Below are 19,607 nucleotides of genomic sequence, written 5' to 3' on the forward strand. Positions count from 1 at the left end.
ATACTCCCCATGACCTTCTACCCTGGTATTCCACTCCACAACTCTCATTTTACCTCAATTTACTATGCCCCTCCTTTAATATTCTCCTAAACCCTACCCCTCTCTAGTTTCCTGTCTTCCATTTTGCTCCAAGTTAAACTCACAAAAGAAACTATTTGAAGCAAGGCTCTGCATACGAGAAAGCACATAGGGCACTTGTCCTGCTGGGGTTGAGTTACTTCTCTCAGTTTCATTTTTTCCAGTTCCATCTGTTTACTTGCAAATTTATTTTCTCTTAGAGCTTAGTAATATTTCATGTTTATATGTACCACATTTATCCGTTCATTTTCATCTTAATAGAATACTTAAGTTCCTCTTGAAACAAGTCACTCTGGCCTAAAGACTTTTTTCTTTTAGTTTACAATGCTGCATGTTTTTCATACTCTAATGTGGGCTCAGGGTAGAGCCATAGAGGTTGGTTTGCCATTCTGTGCTGAATGGAACGCAATCCTTGGAGTGGTGACTGACCCGATACTTACCTGTCCATATAGGTAAGTATGGACATCGACATTCCCCATTATTTTTCCTGAAGTCATCTTACTGGTTTCAACACAGAAGAGCTAATCACGTGGTCCTTGAGAATGAAACGGACTCTGATCCTCCACTAAATGACTCGTTTGAACCAGTGCCTCCAGAATTCCAGGGGAAAGAAGCCATCAGGTAACAAACAAATCACAGGGAAGCGCCACGGAGAACAGGCCCCAAAAGAGGGACCTACCAGGGCAAGACACTGATGTACAAAGATCTCTTTCTGAGACCCTCTGGACCCACATCCTCCTAGTCTACTGTTCCTACCAAAGGATATTCTCATTGTAGATAGCACTGTATTTCACCCCATCTCTGTCATTTACACTTACTAATATCTTTTGGTCGACAAATACATATTTCATCCCCATTCTCATCGTCTTCCTTGTCTACTCTTCATATTTTGTTCTGATGTCCTCTTGGTGATAAAGAAGATTATCATCTTCTTTCTCTATAATCTACTTTGTCTCTTTTCAGGGCCTTCTTGGTGGATAGCATGAAAACAAAATATAAGTGATGCATAAAGGGAGGTAGAGACGTTCCAGAAAGATGGGAAGAGATGATCAGACCATAGGGCACTAATGCCCTACATTCCCCACCCCCCAGAAACCACAAATGAACTGTGGTCAGTGCTGACTTCCCAACAGCTACACATCTCAGTCATCCTTATCGTCTTGAATTTTGTCTGTAGCCCACCTGATGCTTTGCTTTGATAATATAAGAAACTAATGCCTGTGGTCTGCACAGGATCTGGAACATAATAGACCTTCAACTCAGAAAGTTTCTGTATGCTCCCCCCCCCCCCTTTCTTTAAGACAGGATCTTACTTTGTAAACCAGTCTGGCCTGGAACTCACAATGTATTTCAGGCTGGCTTCAGATTCCTAAACTTCTTCCTTTGGTCCCAAGAGCATCACCACACTTCAATTCTACAGACTCTTCACAGCTTTTCATCATTTTCTTTTCCTTTCCTCCTCTTTTGACATTTCAAACATCTTGAGTTCTGCAGTTCTTGCTTTCTGTAGGAATCAACCTTATGTGATAATTAGTATTGTCATCCTTGCTTTATTGTCAAAGACTTGGACTCTAAATTCTGTCTTTATACCCGAGCTCTGTGTAAATGACACAGACGGAGTTCACTCAGAGGGTTTTACTCCAGAGCTCAAGACATTTTGCTCTGACGTGAGTCCCTTCACCTACGTCATTGGAGCTCCTACTACTGATCTCATCTCCAGCTTTCTTCTCCAGTCATCTGCCTCGATCTGTGTGTAGAGCTGTGTGTATTCATATGCTAGCTACTCCCTGCTCCTCTTACATTCTGTTGAGGTACAACTGTCAGAGATGCTGCCTCTCATGGAATTCCCAGGATGCTTCTGACTGTGTCTGTGTAAAATCAAGAGCCTCCAGATTTTATCAAGCCTCCCCCAATCTTTACAATTTCCCCAAAACAGTTATTTTTAATTTTTTTTGCAGGATCAAAAATCTTAGAAAGGAATATACAGGAAAGCATGGAAAGGTAGAAGCTTTAAAAGGTAATAAATAAGATTATATTTAACATAGCTGTTTGATTTAGAGACTTGTAAAACTTCAGTAGGGATGAAGAAGAGCTATTACAGACAGCTGGACCAATTTTAAGATTGATTTTACTTTGAAGATTAGTACCCACACTTGTCTATGCGGTGAGACATTGTGAACTGTGGCACCTATAACATGGCTACACATGTACTGAATGTAATCTCTTTGACACCACATCAGGTCTGGGATTTGACATATATGAAGGCCAGATCACTGCTCTTCTTGGCCACAGTGGAGCTGGGAAAACCACACTGATAAATACACTCTGTGGACTGTCACCCCCAACTGCAGGTAAGAGGTCACTTATCAAAGACAAGCTCGAGGACAAACAGATAAACTGTGCTTTTCACTAGTTAACTCGCTGCACCATGTTACTAAGACAAAAAAAATCAGAATTTCTCTTAAAATGTTGCACAGTGTACGCACATGTTGAATTACATATTTCCCCATTAGCAGATACTATGTTATGTTTTCATATGTCACTTGAGAAGCTAAGAAAAATGTTAGAAGTTTCTTTATTGTTACATAATTATACAGATTTGTGAAACTGTGTTCTATACAAGTGACAATAACTGTTCAATTATTAATTGGTATTTCTGCTAGATTAGATGCTATTCTGAGCATTGAATCACTCTCTGTGTGTGTAGTATACGAATATGTCGGGGTGAGCTTGCTTGGATGAGCACATGTGGAAGCTGATGATACAACGCCTTTCTCAACCACTTCTTCACCTCTTTTTCAAATGATTTTTTTTTAGTTTAAAAATTCTTTTTAAAGTTTTATATATGTGTACAGTGTATCTGGGTCATATCCATTCCGCACTCCTGCTCTTCAGCACCTCCCAGTCCCACCCCAACTTCATGCTTCATGTCTTTAAAAGAATTATAAATTCAAACCGAGCAGTACTGCCCATATGAGCATGTGTGTGTGGTCCTCCTCTGGGGCACAGACAACCGACCTTCACACACAAAGTAACTCTGCCTCTCTCAGAAGCCATTAGCTCTTCAGCTTGAAGTGGGGCATTGGGAACCCTTCTCCCATCCATGCTGGAAGTTTGAAGTCTCTTCCTATTGCCTTCACCTTATTCTTTGAAGTAAGGTTTTGCACTTAACCTTATACTCCGTGTTTTGGCCAGGCTCAGGGTTTCAATGAGTTCCAAGGCTCTTCCTTTCTTCACCCATTTTTCCCCACACTAGGTCTATGGTCCATGCTGCCACACTCACACACACTCAGGTTTTACATGATTTTGAAGATCTAAACCCCAGTTCCCACATGGCATAATAAACACTTTACCCTCTCTGTGTTGCAAGCAGACAAAATATGCTTGAACGAATCTTGTGATGTACATAATTTATACCTTGCCCTGATGGTAACTCCTTATTTTCTCTGCGTAGGTTCCGTCACCATCTATAATCAGACACTTTCAGAAATGGATGACTTTGATGCTGTCGTCAAGCTCACTGGAGTTTGTCCACAGTCCAATATACAATTTGGTTTTCTCACTGTGAGAGAAAATCTCAGACTTTTTGCTAAAATAAAGGGAATTCTGCCACATGAAATAGAGCAGGAGGTAAATGAACATGTCCACTGTTATGCAACAATGAACGTGAAACTGATCACCTAGAAAATATTAAATGTGCTTGTGTTGTCTGAACACATTTGCCATATAAAGTTAGGCACACGGGATCTTTCTGAAGACAGAAAACTGTGTTTTAAACATAAGGGAGCCAGAATGATTCATGCCTGTCATCCCAGCACTTGGGAGGCGGAGGCAGGAGTATTGCTGAAGTTTAAACCAGCCTGGGTTACAGAAGGGAGACTTGATCTCAACAAAAAATAAGAACAAACATCTTAGACTTTAGACTAAATATTCTTCATTTTGTTAGGTACAGCGAGTTTTGCGGGACTTAGAAATGGAAAATATTCAAGACATTCTTGCTCAGAGTTTAAGTGGTGGACAAAAAAGGAAACTGACTTTTGGGATTGCCATTTTAGGAGACCCTCAGGTAAGGTGATCAAAAACCACTCATGAAATCAGATTGAAGATGCAGAAGCTATTATATTCAATAAATCTGATAAATTTAAGAAAACTTTTAAGCACAAATGCCAATACTTTGACACCTCAATGGGTGGTTTTTTTTGTTTTGTTTTGTTTTTTTTAAGAATAATTGTGCCCCAGAGGGACAAATGACGCTTTGGTATTTTCTACTGTCCAGGTTTTGCTACTGGATGAGCCAACCGCTGGGTTGGACCCACTTTCAAGGCATCACATATGGAACCTCCTGAAAGAGAGGAAAGCAGACAGAGTAATTGTCTTTAGTACCCAGTTCATGGATGAGGCTGATATCCTGGCTGGTAACTATGGTTTTGTTTTTCATGTTTCATAGTGAGAAAGAAGGACTTAAAGATGGGTTGCAGACAGGCCCCATAGACACATCTCACTAGTGACAGCCACAGCCAACACAGGAGAGTTGCTTCTATCCATTTGAATCTCTGTGTTCCAGGTGAAGGGCTTTGCCCCATGAATGCAGTTGTAACCCATCACAGAGAAGGGAAGGTTGTAAAACAGGCAGTACTATCTTAAACATGCTTTATTCCACGTGGATAGATGTCAGCAGGCTTGAAAGTTGTAGATGCTTGATAACTTTCTGAACTACGCAGAGGAGCAGCAAACATTTCTGTTACCAGAGTACCTAGAAAGTCACAGAAGGAGTATGTCACTATTCTAGTGTGACATGCTTCTAAATCGCCGTTGGTTCGTGGGGTTTGATTTTTCACATTTATGAATACTGAAAAATCATCCTTTGTTAAAATTTATCTTTTGGTTATTTCCAAATAGACAGGAAGGTGTTTATATCCAATGGGAGACTGAGGTGTGCAGGGTCTTCTCTGTTCCTGAAGAAGAAATGGGGCATTGGCTATCATCTAAGGTACAGATGCGTGCTGAACCCATTGGTGACAGGCACCATCTCTTTTATTTTGGATAATCACATAATTATTATAAATGAATCTTTAAAAACAATAAAACATAACATCATCCTGGGGATTCAATAGACCTCGCTGTTTCTTTTTAAATCTCTTCTATTTTAATTTTTAAGTTCATTTTACATTCCATCCACAGTTCTCCCCACCCCACCCCTCCTTCTGTCCCCTGCCTGTCCCCCAGCCCACCCCCTACCACTCCTCCCAATATTTAAGGGCTTTCTACAGTACCAGCATTATCCATTGTTACAAGCAGAATAAATAATTTCCCTGCCATACTCATTGGTACCTGGACAAGTCTCTCTAAAGGTCTTTGTATTTGTCATGTTTCTGTCTTAGGGAGGATATCTGTTACCTCCTCCTTCATCACGCTCAACCATGTAAAAACATTAACCGTGTATATGTGTGTGCCGTGTGTGAGCATGCACGTATGTGTATGATTGTTCACATAGACAACATTACAGCATTAGATACCTGGAGCTAGAGTTATAGGTAATTGTGTGTTATCATATGGAGGTGCTCAGAACCAAGCCTACCTCTTGTGTAAGAGCAGAGAGTTCTCTTAACCCCTGAGCTCTCTCTCCAGTTCCTTTATCTGTTCTTAGAGGTTGTTTCGTTGTTTAATTAATTTCTTTGGTCTTCAGTGACTTCATCTGTAAATATACAGTACTACCTATTTTTTGGTTAATGGTAATGGAGGAACACTTGACAGAGCACAAAGCACTTAACTGAGTTAACACAGTTTCCCTCTCCCTCTCCCTCATGTTTCCTGAAAACCTCTTGCTTTGCATTACCATCCTGCTGCAAGCCATGTTAGGGAAGGTGCTGAATTTCTTCTGCCTGGTATACTTGATAATGCTATGCACAGCACTTTCAAAGCACAGACCAGTTTTGTCATTACATTTAGATTCATGTAATCAGTGATGTGTGATGTTTGTACCGCTAAGTTACCTCAGTACATTTCAGTGGACATGACTAACAATGGTGTTTCTAAAACCCCACGTTTCATAAAAACTTCATAGACTCTTCTCAAAGACTTCATCTATTACTTGAATAAATTTTACACAAAATGATAAAACTATCTAGCATGTATTAAGAGTTCACTTCATGAAAGACCCAGCACTATCTCATAAATACTGTTTCATTCTGCCTGTTAAGGTGGATGTAAGAGCTGGGTATTATTTTATTTCATAGATAAAATTCTCATATTCAGAGATGGTGGCCAGCTCACCTGGCCCCTGGGACCTGCATAATATAATGTCAATACCATATTCTTAATGACTACAGATTATCTCCATCTTTCTTTTACTGGCTTTAAGTGTTTGCAGAGCTCATGAATAGCTGAAAAAGAATTCATAACTGGGTTTTCTTGGTAGGTGGAGACCTGATTGGTATTTCCAGTTACTTTGCCCCTCTCAGGATTTCCTTATTCCTTTCCTTCAAATGAAAGCCCTTGAATTATCTTAAATGAATCTCACCTTCTCTTTTACTAGTTCCTCTCCTATGTTGTACAGACTGTTTGGATTATATTAGTATCATTGCATCTAGTTTCCCCTCTGTAAATTGCACAATTTTGTCTTATGAACAGTCATAAGACAAACAGGCAACGCTAGTTGATTTTAGAGGCAGTGTTAGATAAATGACTTTGTCTTACTTTTTTTGAATATTAGTTTGCATCTGAATGAAATATGTGATTCAGAGAGTGTAACGTCACTGGTCAAAAAGCACATTCCTGATGCCAGAGTGACCACACAAAGTGAAGAAAGGCTCGTCTTTATCTTGCCCCTGGAAAGGACAAACAAATTTCCAGGTAATCCTGAACAAGTTACATCACTCTCTGCCCTTCAGATTTCTCACTTGCATAAAAAAATGGCAGTCATACCTTTATGGGTCTGTTCTGATGATTAAATTACTATGTAAAACATTTAAATATGTTGTTAGATATCTATAACACATAAAGGGACTATGTCAAAACAAAGTTATGGTGACTGTGGTGTTTCTCTAGCTCTGAGTTAACAGGACTTGTGAACATCAGATGAAAAGAGTGAATGCTGTCATTTTAAATCATGACCTATCCTCACATCAGAAGATCAGAAATGGCAGCATTCTTCATTTTAAGAATCATTTCTTTTAAGGATCATTTATCACAACAACAAACACAATAAGAGTACCACATGTAGTTAGGAAGGGATGAAGTGGGGAGCTGAGGAGAGAATATGATCAAAATATGCTGTGTTCACATATGAAATTCTCAAAGAATAAATGAAATTTTGTATACTAAAAAGGGAAGAAATGAACTCATCTTGGAAGCAGGGACAGGGACATCTAATTTAGTATTAGATGCACATACAATGTTCTTGAGATACATATCATTGTAGCTACAAATATTCTCTATCTCCCTGGTCCCCCTGCATAGGTTTCTCTCCACCTATTAGGTCCTATCGCGAGTTCTCACAGCTGCTTATAAAATAACCACTCTGAGGCTTAATATTAATTCTAAGTATACTACTTGGCCTATTAGCTCAGGCTTTTTCTTGACTAACTCTTACATCTTAAATGAAGCAACTTCTATGATTTTATATTTTACCACAAGGCTTGTGGTTTGTTACCTCACATCTTGCTTCCTGGGCGGCTATATGGCATTCCTCTAACTCTGCCTTCTTTTTTCCTCTATCTCTGCTTAGATTTCCACTTTGCTATATTCCGCTCTGTCATAGGCCAAAGTAGTTTTTTTTTATTAACCAATGATAATAAAACATATTCATAGCATACAGAGGGGAATCCTACATCATCTGCCATTTTCTGTCTAAATAAAAAGGGAAGTTTTAACTTTAACATAGTAAAATGACACATAACAGGTATCAAGTAAGAATGACAGTTACAATATTTTTTGTGAGTCTAAAGTTTCATATCTAATTTGTTTTTATCATATCTAAGGAAAGTTATAAGTATCTAATCTTCAACTCCATCAAAGATCCTAGAAGGACATATTATTACCTAAGTTAACAGGAAGTGCATTGTAAGTAACTTCCAAAACTCTAGAATTGACAGAGGCATCTTGATGTGGGATTCCCTTCTATATGATCCAAATATCAGTGGTTAATAAAGGAACTGCTTTGGGCCTATAGCAAAGCTGTAGGGGAACAGAGCTAGGTGGAGAAAACTAAACAGAATGCTGGGAGAAAGGAAGCAGAGTCAGGGAAAAGACATGTAGCCCCACCAGGGCCAGCCAGAACTCTAGCTGGTAAGCCAGCCACATGGCAATATATAGATTAATATAAATGGGTTAAATTAATATGTAAGAGTTAGCCAATAAGAAGCTAGAGCTAATGGGCCAAGCGGCGATTTAAATAATAAAATTTTTGTTTCATTATTTTGGGGCTAAGTGGCCAGGAACTAACTAGTGGCCTCCTCTAACAACATCTCGCTGCCTAGACAGTCACCCAAAGTTCTGTAATGTTGGGGCATCCATCTTCAGCCTACAGGCCCATAGTACCCAGCAGACTTTTCCACGAAGCAAGAAATTTCAAAGGCAGTTCCGCCTATATTGGCGGTTTGTCAGTCACTTTTTTCTGTGTCCTGCAGAATGTATGGCAGTCTCTTTGATGAAGCAGGAACCCTGAAGGACTGTCTTACCTTTTTTAGGCAAGTTCTATAGTCATTTTTCTGTGGGTCCTGCATGTCCAGTTTATATAGCATACCATCAAGAAGTTCAAGCAAGAGCAGTTTCTTGCTGAAATGGCTAGCCTTGTCACATTGAAGGCAAATTCCATAATGAATTTCTTCATTGTCCATCAACCACTCTGAAGTAATTTGTGCTGCCAGAAGCAGACATGCCTCACAGTCAAGAAAACTCTAAATTCTTAAAACATTTTAAATGCCATATCCTATAGGTCTTTGAAGTGTTATAGATTATCTATCTAACTGAAATAAATCATGTTGAGAATTTTGGCATAGTTTTCTCCAAACTGCTTCCTGCTGTTTGTTGTACAAAGTATTTGTTTTTAGGGTTCACAAAGACTTCTCAGGGAGTCTTGTTCCATCAAACCACATTATTCTGGAAGAAATCCAAAGATTCCCATCTTCCATGGAAACAAAAGCAGAACCTCTTTTTTCAAAGTAACATATCCTTAGACTCAAATTTTGAAGTTAAGATACTTTTAAGATATAAATGCTGGTTTAGTTTAGAAGCCCCCAGAATCAAATGGCTCTGTAGTCAAAAAAATAAAAGAAAATGCAATAATATACACAATCCAGACTCTCTGTGTGTTTTCCATCTTTACTTGGCCTAACATATATATTATTCTATTTCTTTTTAAGTATTTTTAAAACATTATTTTAAACTATGACTATTTCTACTCTTTCTTTTCTCTTTTCCAAGCCTATGCACGTTTATTATACACACTATTTCTTGTTTAGAGGTATTTTGTGTCTGAATTTGTCCTATTATATATCTGAAATCCTTTTTTGACAAGGAGCATTTTTTAAAATGGTAAAAAAAATGTGTGATCGTGGAGGCCCAGCTGCTGGCTCCACCTCTCTCAGCATTTCAGTATGGTGGAGGTACATTTACCACCTGCTCACACTCAACTCTGGGAAGCACCATGCAGCACATAAACCTTTTTAAAAATTTTTTGTCTGAGTAAAAGCTAAATCTGCTATGCAGAATGTTATGCAGCCTGGAAATGCCTCTGTGTATGACAGCAGAAACCTGCCATGTTCTCTTGCCTGTGCACACCTAGCAAACCTGATCCCAGCCACCTCAAGCTGAGCCATGAGCGTGTGCTCAGCTATGTTCCTCCTGACCCCGAGAGAGTGTACAAGCACCTGGACCTGAAGTGGATAGCAAGCCACATGGGATAGCCCCAAACATTTGGGTTCCAGATGTAACTATAAACATTCTCCATCTCTCTGGTCCCCCTGCACAGGTTTCTCTCCACCCATCAGGCCCCACTCACTAGTTCTCGCAGCTGCTTATAAAATAAGCACTCTGAGGCTTAATATTAATAACATACTCTTTGGCCTATTAGCTCAGACTTCTTATTGACTAGCTCTTACATCTTAAACTAACCCATTTCCATTCTTTTATATTTTACCAAAAGACTCATGGTTTGTTACCTCACATTTTGCTTCTTGGGCAGCTACATGGCCTTCTGACTCTGCCTTATTTCCTCCTATATCTCTGCTTGTATCTCCTGCCTTTCCCTAATCTGCCCTGCCATAGTCCAAAGCAGATTCATTATTAACCAATGGAAATATAAAACATATTTGCAGCATACAGAGGGAAATACCACATCATATCCTCCTGAAGACAGAAATCTTTATGAAGGTTGAACAACAATGGCTTACTCGACTATCTTTTAAAATGTGTTGCAAAGTGCCGAATCATTAAGACCAGTGGTTCTCAACCTTCCTAATGCTATGACCTTTTAATACAGTTCCTCATGTTGTGGTGACCCCAAACCATAACATTATTTCCATTGCTACTTCATAACTGTCATTTTGCTACTGTTATGAACTATGTTGTAAATATCTAATATACAGGATATCTGATATTCAATCCCCAGGGGGTTGAGACCCACAGGTTGAGAACCACTGATTTAGAAAATGTTTGAAGGGTGGACTTAAGAAAGAAGGAACATTTATCTATTTTTAGCATATAATTAAGATAGCTTCAATTTCCAACATCATCTACAAATTCTTAAAATGGCCTCCTAATCCCTCACATGGATCTACCTTATGTCAGCATTTCTGAGTAATTTTTATAGTAGGCTTGGAAGGGAAAGGAGGAAGAAAGGAAGTGAGGAAAGGAGAGATAAAGAGGGGGTGAGAGAGAGAGAAAGTATACAGGAGCAGAATGTCTTCCAGGGAGAGCAGAAAGGCAGACATGTACTTTGTCTACTTTGTCCTGTCTTTAATTTGTATTTTTCACACGAGTCCATGGAAATTACTTATCTCTGTAAGTATCAGTGATTTTGCATTTGTTACCATGGCGATTGGAAAGAAAATGGCCCCCTGCTAGCAGATATGGCTTTGTTGGAGTAGGTGTGGCCTTGTTGTAGGAAGTGTGTCACTGTGGAGGCCGGCTTTGAGGCCTCATATATGCTCAGGCAATGCCCAGTGTTGGAGACCACTTTCTGTTGCCTGCAACAGACTCTCAGCTACTTCTTCAGCAACATGCCTGCCTGTGTGTCACCATGTCACCCCACAAAGACAATGGACTAAACATCTGAAAATGTAAGCCACCCCAATTAATTTTTTTTCTTCATAAGAGTTGCTGTGACCTTGGTGTCTCTTCACAGCAATAGAAACCCTAACTAAGACAATTATTATAGTTTTTTTAACTAATCTTTGCCTAAAATAAAAACGTTTTGTTCTCCAGATACTCATCTTTAATCATAGCTTAGACAACCCGCCCTGCTCCCATAAGAGAATTTAAACTAGGATGAAAGGGGTTGGAGAGATGGCTCAGTAGTTAGGAGTGCTTGTTATCTTCCAGGGGCCCTAAGTTCACTTCCTAGCACCTATTTCAAGCAGGTCACAACTATCTATAGCTCCAGCTATAGGAGACCTCCTCTGGAATTCATGGTAACACACACACACACACACACACACACACTTAAAATTTTGAAATTTAAACTACTTAATATTTTTATGTGTACAAGTGAGTTACCTACATGTACACCTGTGTACTGTGTGCACACATGATGCCCCTGGAAGTCAGAAGAGGGCAACAGACCTGGGGTTGCAGGTGTCTGTGAGCTGTCATGTGGGTGCTGGGAACAGTACAAGAGCAGCATGTACTCTTAGGCACTGAATCATCTCTTCAGCCTCTGGAATGGAAAGGTTTTAAATACATCAAATTTTGAAAACCTGTGTAGTTTTCTAAGTATGGAAACATAAAGGTTTATGTTATATTTTGATGCTGAAGGAACCATGAAAACTAATATATTCTATAGTTATGTTTTATAATTTAAGTGAATATTAATATGTTTATGATAAAAGTCTGCATAAATTATTATTAATATTTTATTGCTTTGAAGGGTATTATTAGCTGCTTCATTATAATTTATACTGTATTCTACTTTGTGCCTACTTTTAGACCTTTACAGGGATCTTGATAGGTGTTCTAACCAAGGCATTGAGAATTATGGTGTTTCCATGACAACTCTGAATGAGGTGTTCCTGAAATTAGAAGGGAAGGCAATGACTGATGAATCAGGTAAGAGGCGGGGAGAAGATGGAGAAGGGAAGGGGGCTTTGTTGGTACTAGCCTTGGGAAAAAGTAGAGAAGAGATACAGACTTAGAGGAGATGGCAGTGTACCCCACTACTAGGACACTAGGTCCTCATAGAATAGACAATAAATATGAGGTGCCCTATTACCTGAATATAAAAGGCTGTGGGGAATGGAAAATTACGCTGAAAAATAAATTCATTCATTTTTGAGACGGTTTCACGGAGTAGCTCTGGCTGCTTGGAGATCAAGCTGGCTTTGAACTCACAAAGATCTACTTGATTCTGCCTACAAAGTGCTGGAGAGAAAAGCAGGTACTTCTACACTCAGCCATACACTTTTATTTTTCAGTATCATGATAGGCAAGAGATGTGCTACTGTCTTTTACCCGTACTTAACTTGTACATGTTTTATAATTTTCTAGAAATTTCATTTTTTCTCAAGGTTTCTAATAAAAAGAAGCAAAGTTTTATCTAGTTTTTGTAATGTGGCTGTATCAAAATTGTCATATCTACCATCTTTGTATTCTTGAAGGGAGGAGAGGTTTCTATATGTATTATCTTTGTTATTTTAGCCAGAAATATAAAGGTGGTAACAAGACTGTAACAAGGTGTAACAAGAACACTTTTGCATGGATTAATTTTCATGGATTTCCTAGAATATGTCTTAGAAAGCTGCATGTGCCTTTTTTTAAAAAAATTGCAATTTTTTATTTATCGCTCAAATTGTTTTGATTTTCTCCCATTTGCTCAGTATTTGCTTTAAAATTATTTATTTATTTATTCATTTATTATGTATACAATATTCTGTCTGTGTGTATGCCTGCAGGCCAGAAGAGGGCACTACCATGTGGTTGCTGGGAATTGAACTCAGGACCTTTGGAAGAGCAGGCAATGCTCTTAACCTCTGAGCCATCTCTCCAGCCCCAGTATTTGCTTTAATATAGTCATGAATTCGATTGCGTATTTGCTCCCAACATTAATGCTGAAACTTCTCAGTGAGCAAATGGCTGTGGGAAAGGTTAAGCAATGCATAAATAAACTGGCATCTTCCCAATGTTTGATCTTACGTTTCAGATATTGGAAGCAGTGGGCACTTAGAAAGTGAAGGGGCGGAAGCCATGGGAAGCCTTGCTGAGCTGGAGCAAATGGTGTCCTCCCAAGATTCATCGGGAGACGTGAAGAGCGGCTTGGCGCTGTGGAGGCAGCAGCTCTGTGCTGTTGCTAAGGTTCGCTTCCTCAAGCTCAAGAAAGAAAGGAAAAGCCTGACGACCGTGTGAGTCTCCCATGGGTTGAGAGCACAGTGCAAAAAGTAGATAAAATAAACTTCAGCAATTGTGTAAGTCTTCTAAATGTTTCATAAAAACCTACCCTTGTGGATATGTAATAAAAAATAAGTAAAGTTTAGGGTGATTGTATTTGCACACAGATTCTGTCCTTACCAAAGACCTCATTCTCTGCTTTCCCCAGACACCAAAATCTCTTAACATTTTCCATAGTATGAGGTAGGGAGATACACAGAGGGAGAGAAGGAGATGATATTCAGATGAATAAATGTACAGATAGGTAGGTAGGTAGGTAGGTAGATAGATAGATAGATAGATAGATAGATAGATAGATAGATAGATGCATGCATGCATACATACATACATAGAGGTTGATTTTAAGGAATTTATTTGCACTAGATGGATAGATGATAGATAGATAGATAGATAGATAGATAGATAGATAGATGCATGCATACATATATACATACATACATACATAGAGGTTGATTTTAAGGAATTTATTTGCACTAGATGGATAGATGATAGATAGATAGATAGATAGATAGATAGATAGATAGATAGATAGATAGATAGAGGAATTTACTTGCGATAGATAAATAGATAATTTACTTGCACTAGATAGATAGATAGATAGATAGATAGATAGATAGATAGATATTGATTTTAAGAAATTTGCTTGCACTACTATGTGGATTGGAATCTGAAATTCGGAGGAGAAATCAGCAGCCCGAAAAGTCCATTACTGTTGGTGTTCCTGCCAACAAGTTGGGCACTGAGACTCTGTGCCTCTTTTTTAACTTCTCAAAGTCATCTAGTACCTGTTGTAAAGGCCAAACCCCTGCAACTTCCACCTAATTGGTAAGTGCTGCCTCCTGGCAAAAACCTGACTCTACTCTCAGGAGCCTTCTTTACTCAAATATTTGCAAGCGTGCCTACACGTAGTCCTGGTGTTTAATGTTTGCACATACATTAAAATACATCAGACATAAGCCATTGTATTATCTTTTTATTGCTGTAATGGAATGCCCAAAATGAGGAACTTATAAAGAGGAAATCTGTACTGCTTCCCAGCCAATTAGGTTCCTATCCAAGGCCAGGGTGCTCTTGAATTTCCACAGTTCCATTTAAGGTCATACCCCAGTACCCTAAGTTTCATACAGGTTCACCCTATCTCCTGGCTCTTGCATATTTCCACTCCCTCTGCAATGCTTCCTGAGCATTAGAGGGTGTGCTCTCAGTGACATATTTGGGGCTACGTTCCCATCCTCTGCTTATTTTCTGTATCTTAGGCAGCCACGAGTCTCTCCATTACTCATTGTAAGAAGGGTCTTCTCTGATTAGGCTGAGAGCTGCCTTTGTCTCCAGGTGTGAATGGTTTTTCCTGCTATGCCAGTTTAGTTAACCACCAGGAATATGCTTTCCACGTGGGCTTTCTATCTCTCCAGACCTGAGTGCTTAGACAAGTTGGCAGTGCCGGACATTTGTCCCCACTGCTTTTTTCTTCCAGTCATTTCAGAATATCAGGTCTCACAGGAGATTTTAGTATGCCTGTATTCCCAGTACTCAAGAAGTGGAAGTAGGAGCATCAGAAATTCTAGAACATTCTCAGTTACATAACAAATTCAAGGCCCTCCTGAACTATGCCAGGACCTGTTTAAAACAAATCAGAGTTGGAAGGCCCAAAGAAAATGTCAAAAGCAGGAGTAGGTACTCGGAGAAAGGTCAACGCTGTGCCCTTTCATTTTAGAAAGAAGGAGGAGGAAGCAGCAGGATTTGAATGTCCCCATGCCCATGTTTTATCCCTATCCATTATCTACTAAAACCTAGAGCTCCCCAAAAGTTGATACAGATTATTAATTCTTGCTATTTAATATTTACTTTCTTCCACATAGGCTATTGCTTTTTGGCATTAGCTTTCTTCCCCAAGTTTTGGGATACCTAATCTATGAGCTACAGCATGAAAATTACTCATGGGGCCTGTCTCCAAGTATGTATTTCCTTGCCCCAGGACAGCCCCCGCAGGATCCTCTGACCCACTTACTGGTCATCAATAAAACAGGTAAGTCCTTACATCCAAACACAGTTTTTTTGTTTGGTAGGAGATTGTCTGGAAAACATAAAACATAAGGAAAAGAATTATTTCCGTGTATTAAAAACATTTATAAGACCCAACAGAAAATTAATTAGAAAATAAAAACCACAATTTAGTTTGTTTTAGAATACTTTTTTTTGAAGTTTACTTGACCTCTAAGGGTTTTGCCAAAACAATCAAAGAGGCCTTAGAAAACCAAATCACTTACTGGTCTTTGAGATCTTCCTGTATCATTTTATAATTCCCTATGTTGCTGGGCTCTGAAAACAAAATGCTCCAAATTCATAAGAAGATCAAATCTCATAGCATCAAAGGTCACACTACTGGTTGGTTAGTTGTTTTGTTTTTCATTGCTAATTTGTGGTGCTGGGCATTGAACCCAGAATCTCGTTCATTCTAGGAAGTGCTCTACTACTGAATTACACTCCTAGACATTATGCAATACTAGAAATATTAATACATTTTAGGCCGTGCATAGAGGATCTTTAGTATATACCTGATTTAAATAGTGGGTTTTTGCACTCAACTCTAATTCGGCCTCCTAAGGACACCTGCAAGTAATAATGACATGCTTTGAGTCATGTTTCATTTTTTGTTGCTTTCTTTGCTATCTGACTTATCTTTGCTTTCTTTGGTTTTGCCTTCCTGGTAGGTTCCAGCATCGATAACTTTGTCCATTCACTTAGACAGCAGAGCATAGCAGTAGACATAGATGTCCTGGGAACCAGAAATGGCACAGAAGAGGTACTATACAATGGCGCTATCACTGTGTCGGGTGACGAAAAGGTATGTTAGACTCTGATGGCTGTGTCTCACCAAAGGTGGACTGTGAGGGGCAATTTGAATAGCTCAAATGAACTGACTTGATATAAACAGGATGTTTCCCGTTTTTCATAGGAGAAGCTGAGCAATACTTATTTACTTGCTATCTCCAATATAACTACCAAGGACTTTAACAATAATTTAAAAATTGTATCAATTAATTTCTGCCTCATTAAGTATTTTAAATTGTATTTTTGATGGAGCTGAGAACAACTGCTCAGCTTAGATTTAGCCTTGGATCTGCAGTCTGCTGCATCTCCATACTGCTCATTCATTTATATTACTTGCCTAGATCTTGAAGGTTTTAAAACAATTTAATAATTCTTTGAGAATTTCATCTATCTATCTATCTATCTATCTATCTATCTATCTTTCAACCATCCATCAGGTTCAATGTGAACTGCCCAACTACTCTTGGATGTAGGCCTGTCTTAAAATGTAATTTACTTACTAGACAACACATCCTTAAAGAAAGCTGATTTTTCCTGTCCCAGAAGCTATCAAATGCCAATAGCTCTTCAACTAGGAGTGGAACTTTGTGCCTACCTCTCCCACACCATGCTGGGATTCCTTCTGGCTTGAGTCTTCACAGACCTTGTGCATGTTGTCACAACTGTCAGCTCATGTGTGTAATCAACCTGTTGTGTTCAGAAAACACCCTTTCCGCATAGTAATCTGTTGGAGGGAGGCTGCTTGTTGGTTCCAGGCCTCCCAGCTAGTTTCAACCCAAAATAATCACACAGAAATTGTATTAATAAAATCACTACCTGGCCCATTCGTTTTAGCTTCTTATTGGCTAACTCTTATATTAATTTAACTCATTTCTATTAATTTGTATATTGCCACATGGCTGTGGTTTACCGGGTAAAATTCCCAGCGTCTGTCTCCAGTGGCTCCATGGCTTCTTTCTGACTCCACCTTCCTCCTCCCATGCTATAGGCTAAGCCAGTTTCTTTGTTCGTTAACCAATAAAAGCGACACATAGACAAAAGGACCTCCCACACCAGTAATCTTTCACCTCAGCTCTTAAAATCTTTCTTTTCCCTTTTCCTTGAAGATTCCTCAGCCTTTGGGGGAGCTCATCTAATAAACATGTCTCATTTAGGGCCAACAACTCCTCAATCTCTTAATTTCTACCTACCGCTAGCAGCATCCCCAATGAGGGAGTAGGAGATGCACTAATTTATGCATTAATATAGCAGTAAGTCATTAGGAGTTTGTTTAATACTGCATTTGTTCATTTAGCACAGTGGTTCTCAATCTTCCGAACCCTGTGGATCTCATGTTGTGGTGTCCCTCAACTGTAAAATTATTTTGTTGCCATTTCATAGCTGTAATTTTGCTACTGTTATGAATTGTTATGTAAATATCAACTATGCAGGATATCTGACATGCGACACCCAAAGGGGTCATGAACTACAGGTTGAGAACCTCTGATTTGGCAGAATAATAATAGTAGGTTCCTTTCTAGGACCTGTTGCCTGTATAGCCACAGGTTCTTATTCCTGATAACAGTACAAGGTCAGCACTCCACCTCATGGAGTAGGCCTTAAATCCAACCAGAGTGGTTGGTAGTCCCGTAACGTTCATGCCACTATTGCTATTAAAAATCACCTTATTTAATTTTGTGAGATTCTGGGCACAAATAGTTGTGTGGCTGATGTTAGGGGGTAGTGGTGTAGAAATCCATATCAAAGTAATAAATCCCTTAAGTATATTGGGAACTTAATAGTATAGGCAGTGGGAATGTTGTTTTCCTGCCCTTGGCTTGCTACATTATCAGTGATATCAATGATTTTCTAACATAGTATATCATTAAGATTTATAGCTGCTTTCTGAGAATTAAGAAATATTCATTATATTTTAGGATCTCAGATTTTCAATAGCGTGTAATACCAAAAGACTAAACTGCTTTCCAGTCCTCATGGATATTATTAGCAATGGGCTGCTTGGAATCTTTAATTCTTCAGAACGCATCCAGACGGACAGAAGCACGTTTGTTGAAGTAAGTATATAAAGACCTTGGATGTTTTCAATAAAATCCTTGTAATGCAAGAAATGACATTGTATCAATTTTTATGAACTCAATGGTCTTATATTTTATACATCAATAACAACATATATTCCTGCACGACTCAGCTGTGACTGTGAAACAGTACAAAAAGTATGGTTCCAGGGCAGCGAGACAGCAAGAAGTGGAGCCCTCTGCAGCCCTTGATAGTGGGATTTAATTGATAGCAGGAGCCCTCTGCAGCCCTTGATAGTGGGATTTAATTGATAGCAGGAGCCCTCTGCAGCCCTTGATAGTGGGATTTAATTGATAGCAGAAGTTTTCAATGTTTGACTATGCATCTTTCGGTTTTTTTATTTTAAAATATTTATTTACTTATAAAAAGAAAATACATCAATTTAAATACATTTTATATTACAATAAATCTACCATAAAAGTTTTTAATGCAAATTGAGTCAACACACGTCAGTAGCAATTTGTGTGTGTGAATACATGTGAATATGTGAACGCACATATCTCTGCATCAGCATCAAGCTTTATTCTGTTATAGTTTCCACCTGAAATAGATGAAACCCATTCACATTATAGAGGGTAATTTTCTCACACTGATTTCCATGTTAATGTCATCCAAAAATGCTCTCAGAGAACCACCAACAAAAATTTACCCAATTGCCTCGCACTGCTGCCCAACAGAACTGACACAAAAATTAATTAATACCGTTAATAGTGTTCTATTGTTTGTTTGCCAATTAACTTTAGGCAGGGTCTCATGTATCCATTGAACTTGTGGTCTTTCTGCCTCTGCCAGCCAAGTCCTGGGGCAGAGGTCATCATACTGTGACTACTTTTTCTAATATTTAATTTTCAGATGTTTAATGGAATTGGTAAGTTTCTTATATAGAAATGTTTGTTATTTATTTTTGAAATTTTTGTTTTCCTTTTAATTTAGTAATTTTAATTAATTTAGTGTGTGTGCGCGCACGTGTGTGTGTACACTTGCATACTCTATTCATTATTGCCTAATTTTATAGGTGTTTT

At 38.8% G+C, this 19,607-nt stretch overlaps 1 protein-coding gene across 1 annotated transcript in view; it reads left to right on the forward strand.

Moving 5' to 3' along the window:
• Nucleotides 1-19,607, forward strand: part of Abca9 (ATP binding cassette subfamily A member 9) — a 71,937-nt gene that overhangs the window by 15,996 nt on the left and 36,334 nt on the right. The window contains exons 9-21 of the mRNA XM_041635799.1: nt 531-699; nt 2,037-2,095; nt 2,319-2,429; nt 3,533-3,708; nt 4,025-4,144; nt 4,355-4,493; nt 4,978-5,068; nt 6,791-6,930; nt 12,223-12,342; nt 13,433-13,631; nt 15,537-15,703; nt 16,389-16,522; nt 18,426-18,563. Coding sequence (XP_041491733.1) covers nt 531-699; nt 2,037-2,095; nt 2,319-2,429; nt 3,533-3,708; nt 4,025-4,144; nt 4,355-4,493; nt 4,978-5,068; nt 6,791-6,930; nt 12,223-12,342; nt 13,433-13,631; nt 15,537-15,703; nt 16,389-16,522; nt 18,426-18,563 — 1,763 coding nt within the window. The remainder of the gene's footprint in view (nt 1-530; nt 700-2,036; nt 2,096-2,318; nt 2,430-3,532; nt 3,709-4,024; nt 4,145-4,354; nt 4,494-4,977; nt 5,069-6,790; nt 6,931-12,222; nt 12,343-13,432; nt 13,632-15,536; nt 15,704-16,388; nt 16,523-18,425; nt 18,564-19,607) is intronic.

The sequence above is a fragment of the Microtus oregoni genome, unplaced genomic scaffold (assembly GCF_018167655.1).
Source record: "Microtus oregoni isolate MIOR12 unplaced genomic scaffold, Mior012 000048F_ref0000485, whole genome shotgun sequence".
Lineage (NCBI taxonomy): Eukaryota > Metazoa > Chordata > Mammalia > Rodentia > Cricetidae > Microtus > Microtus oregoni.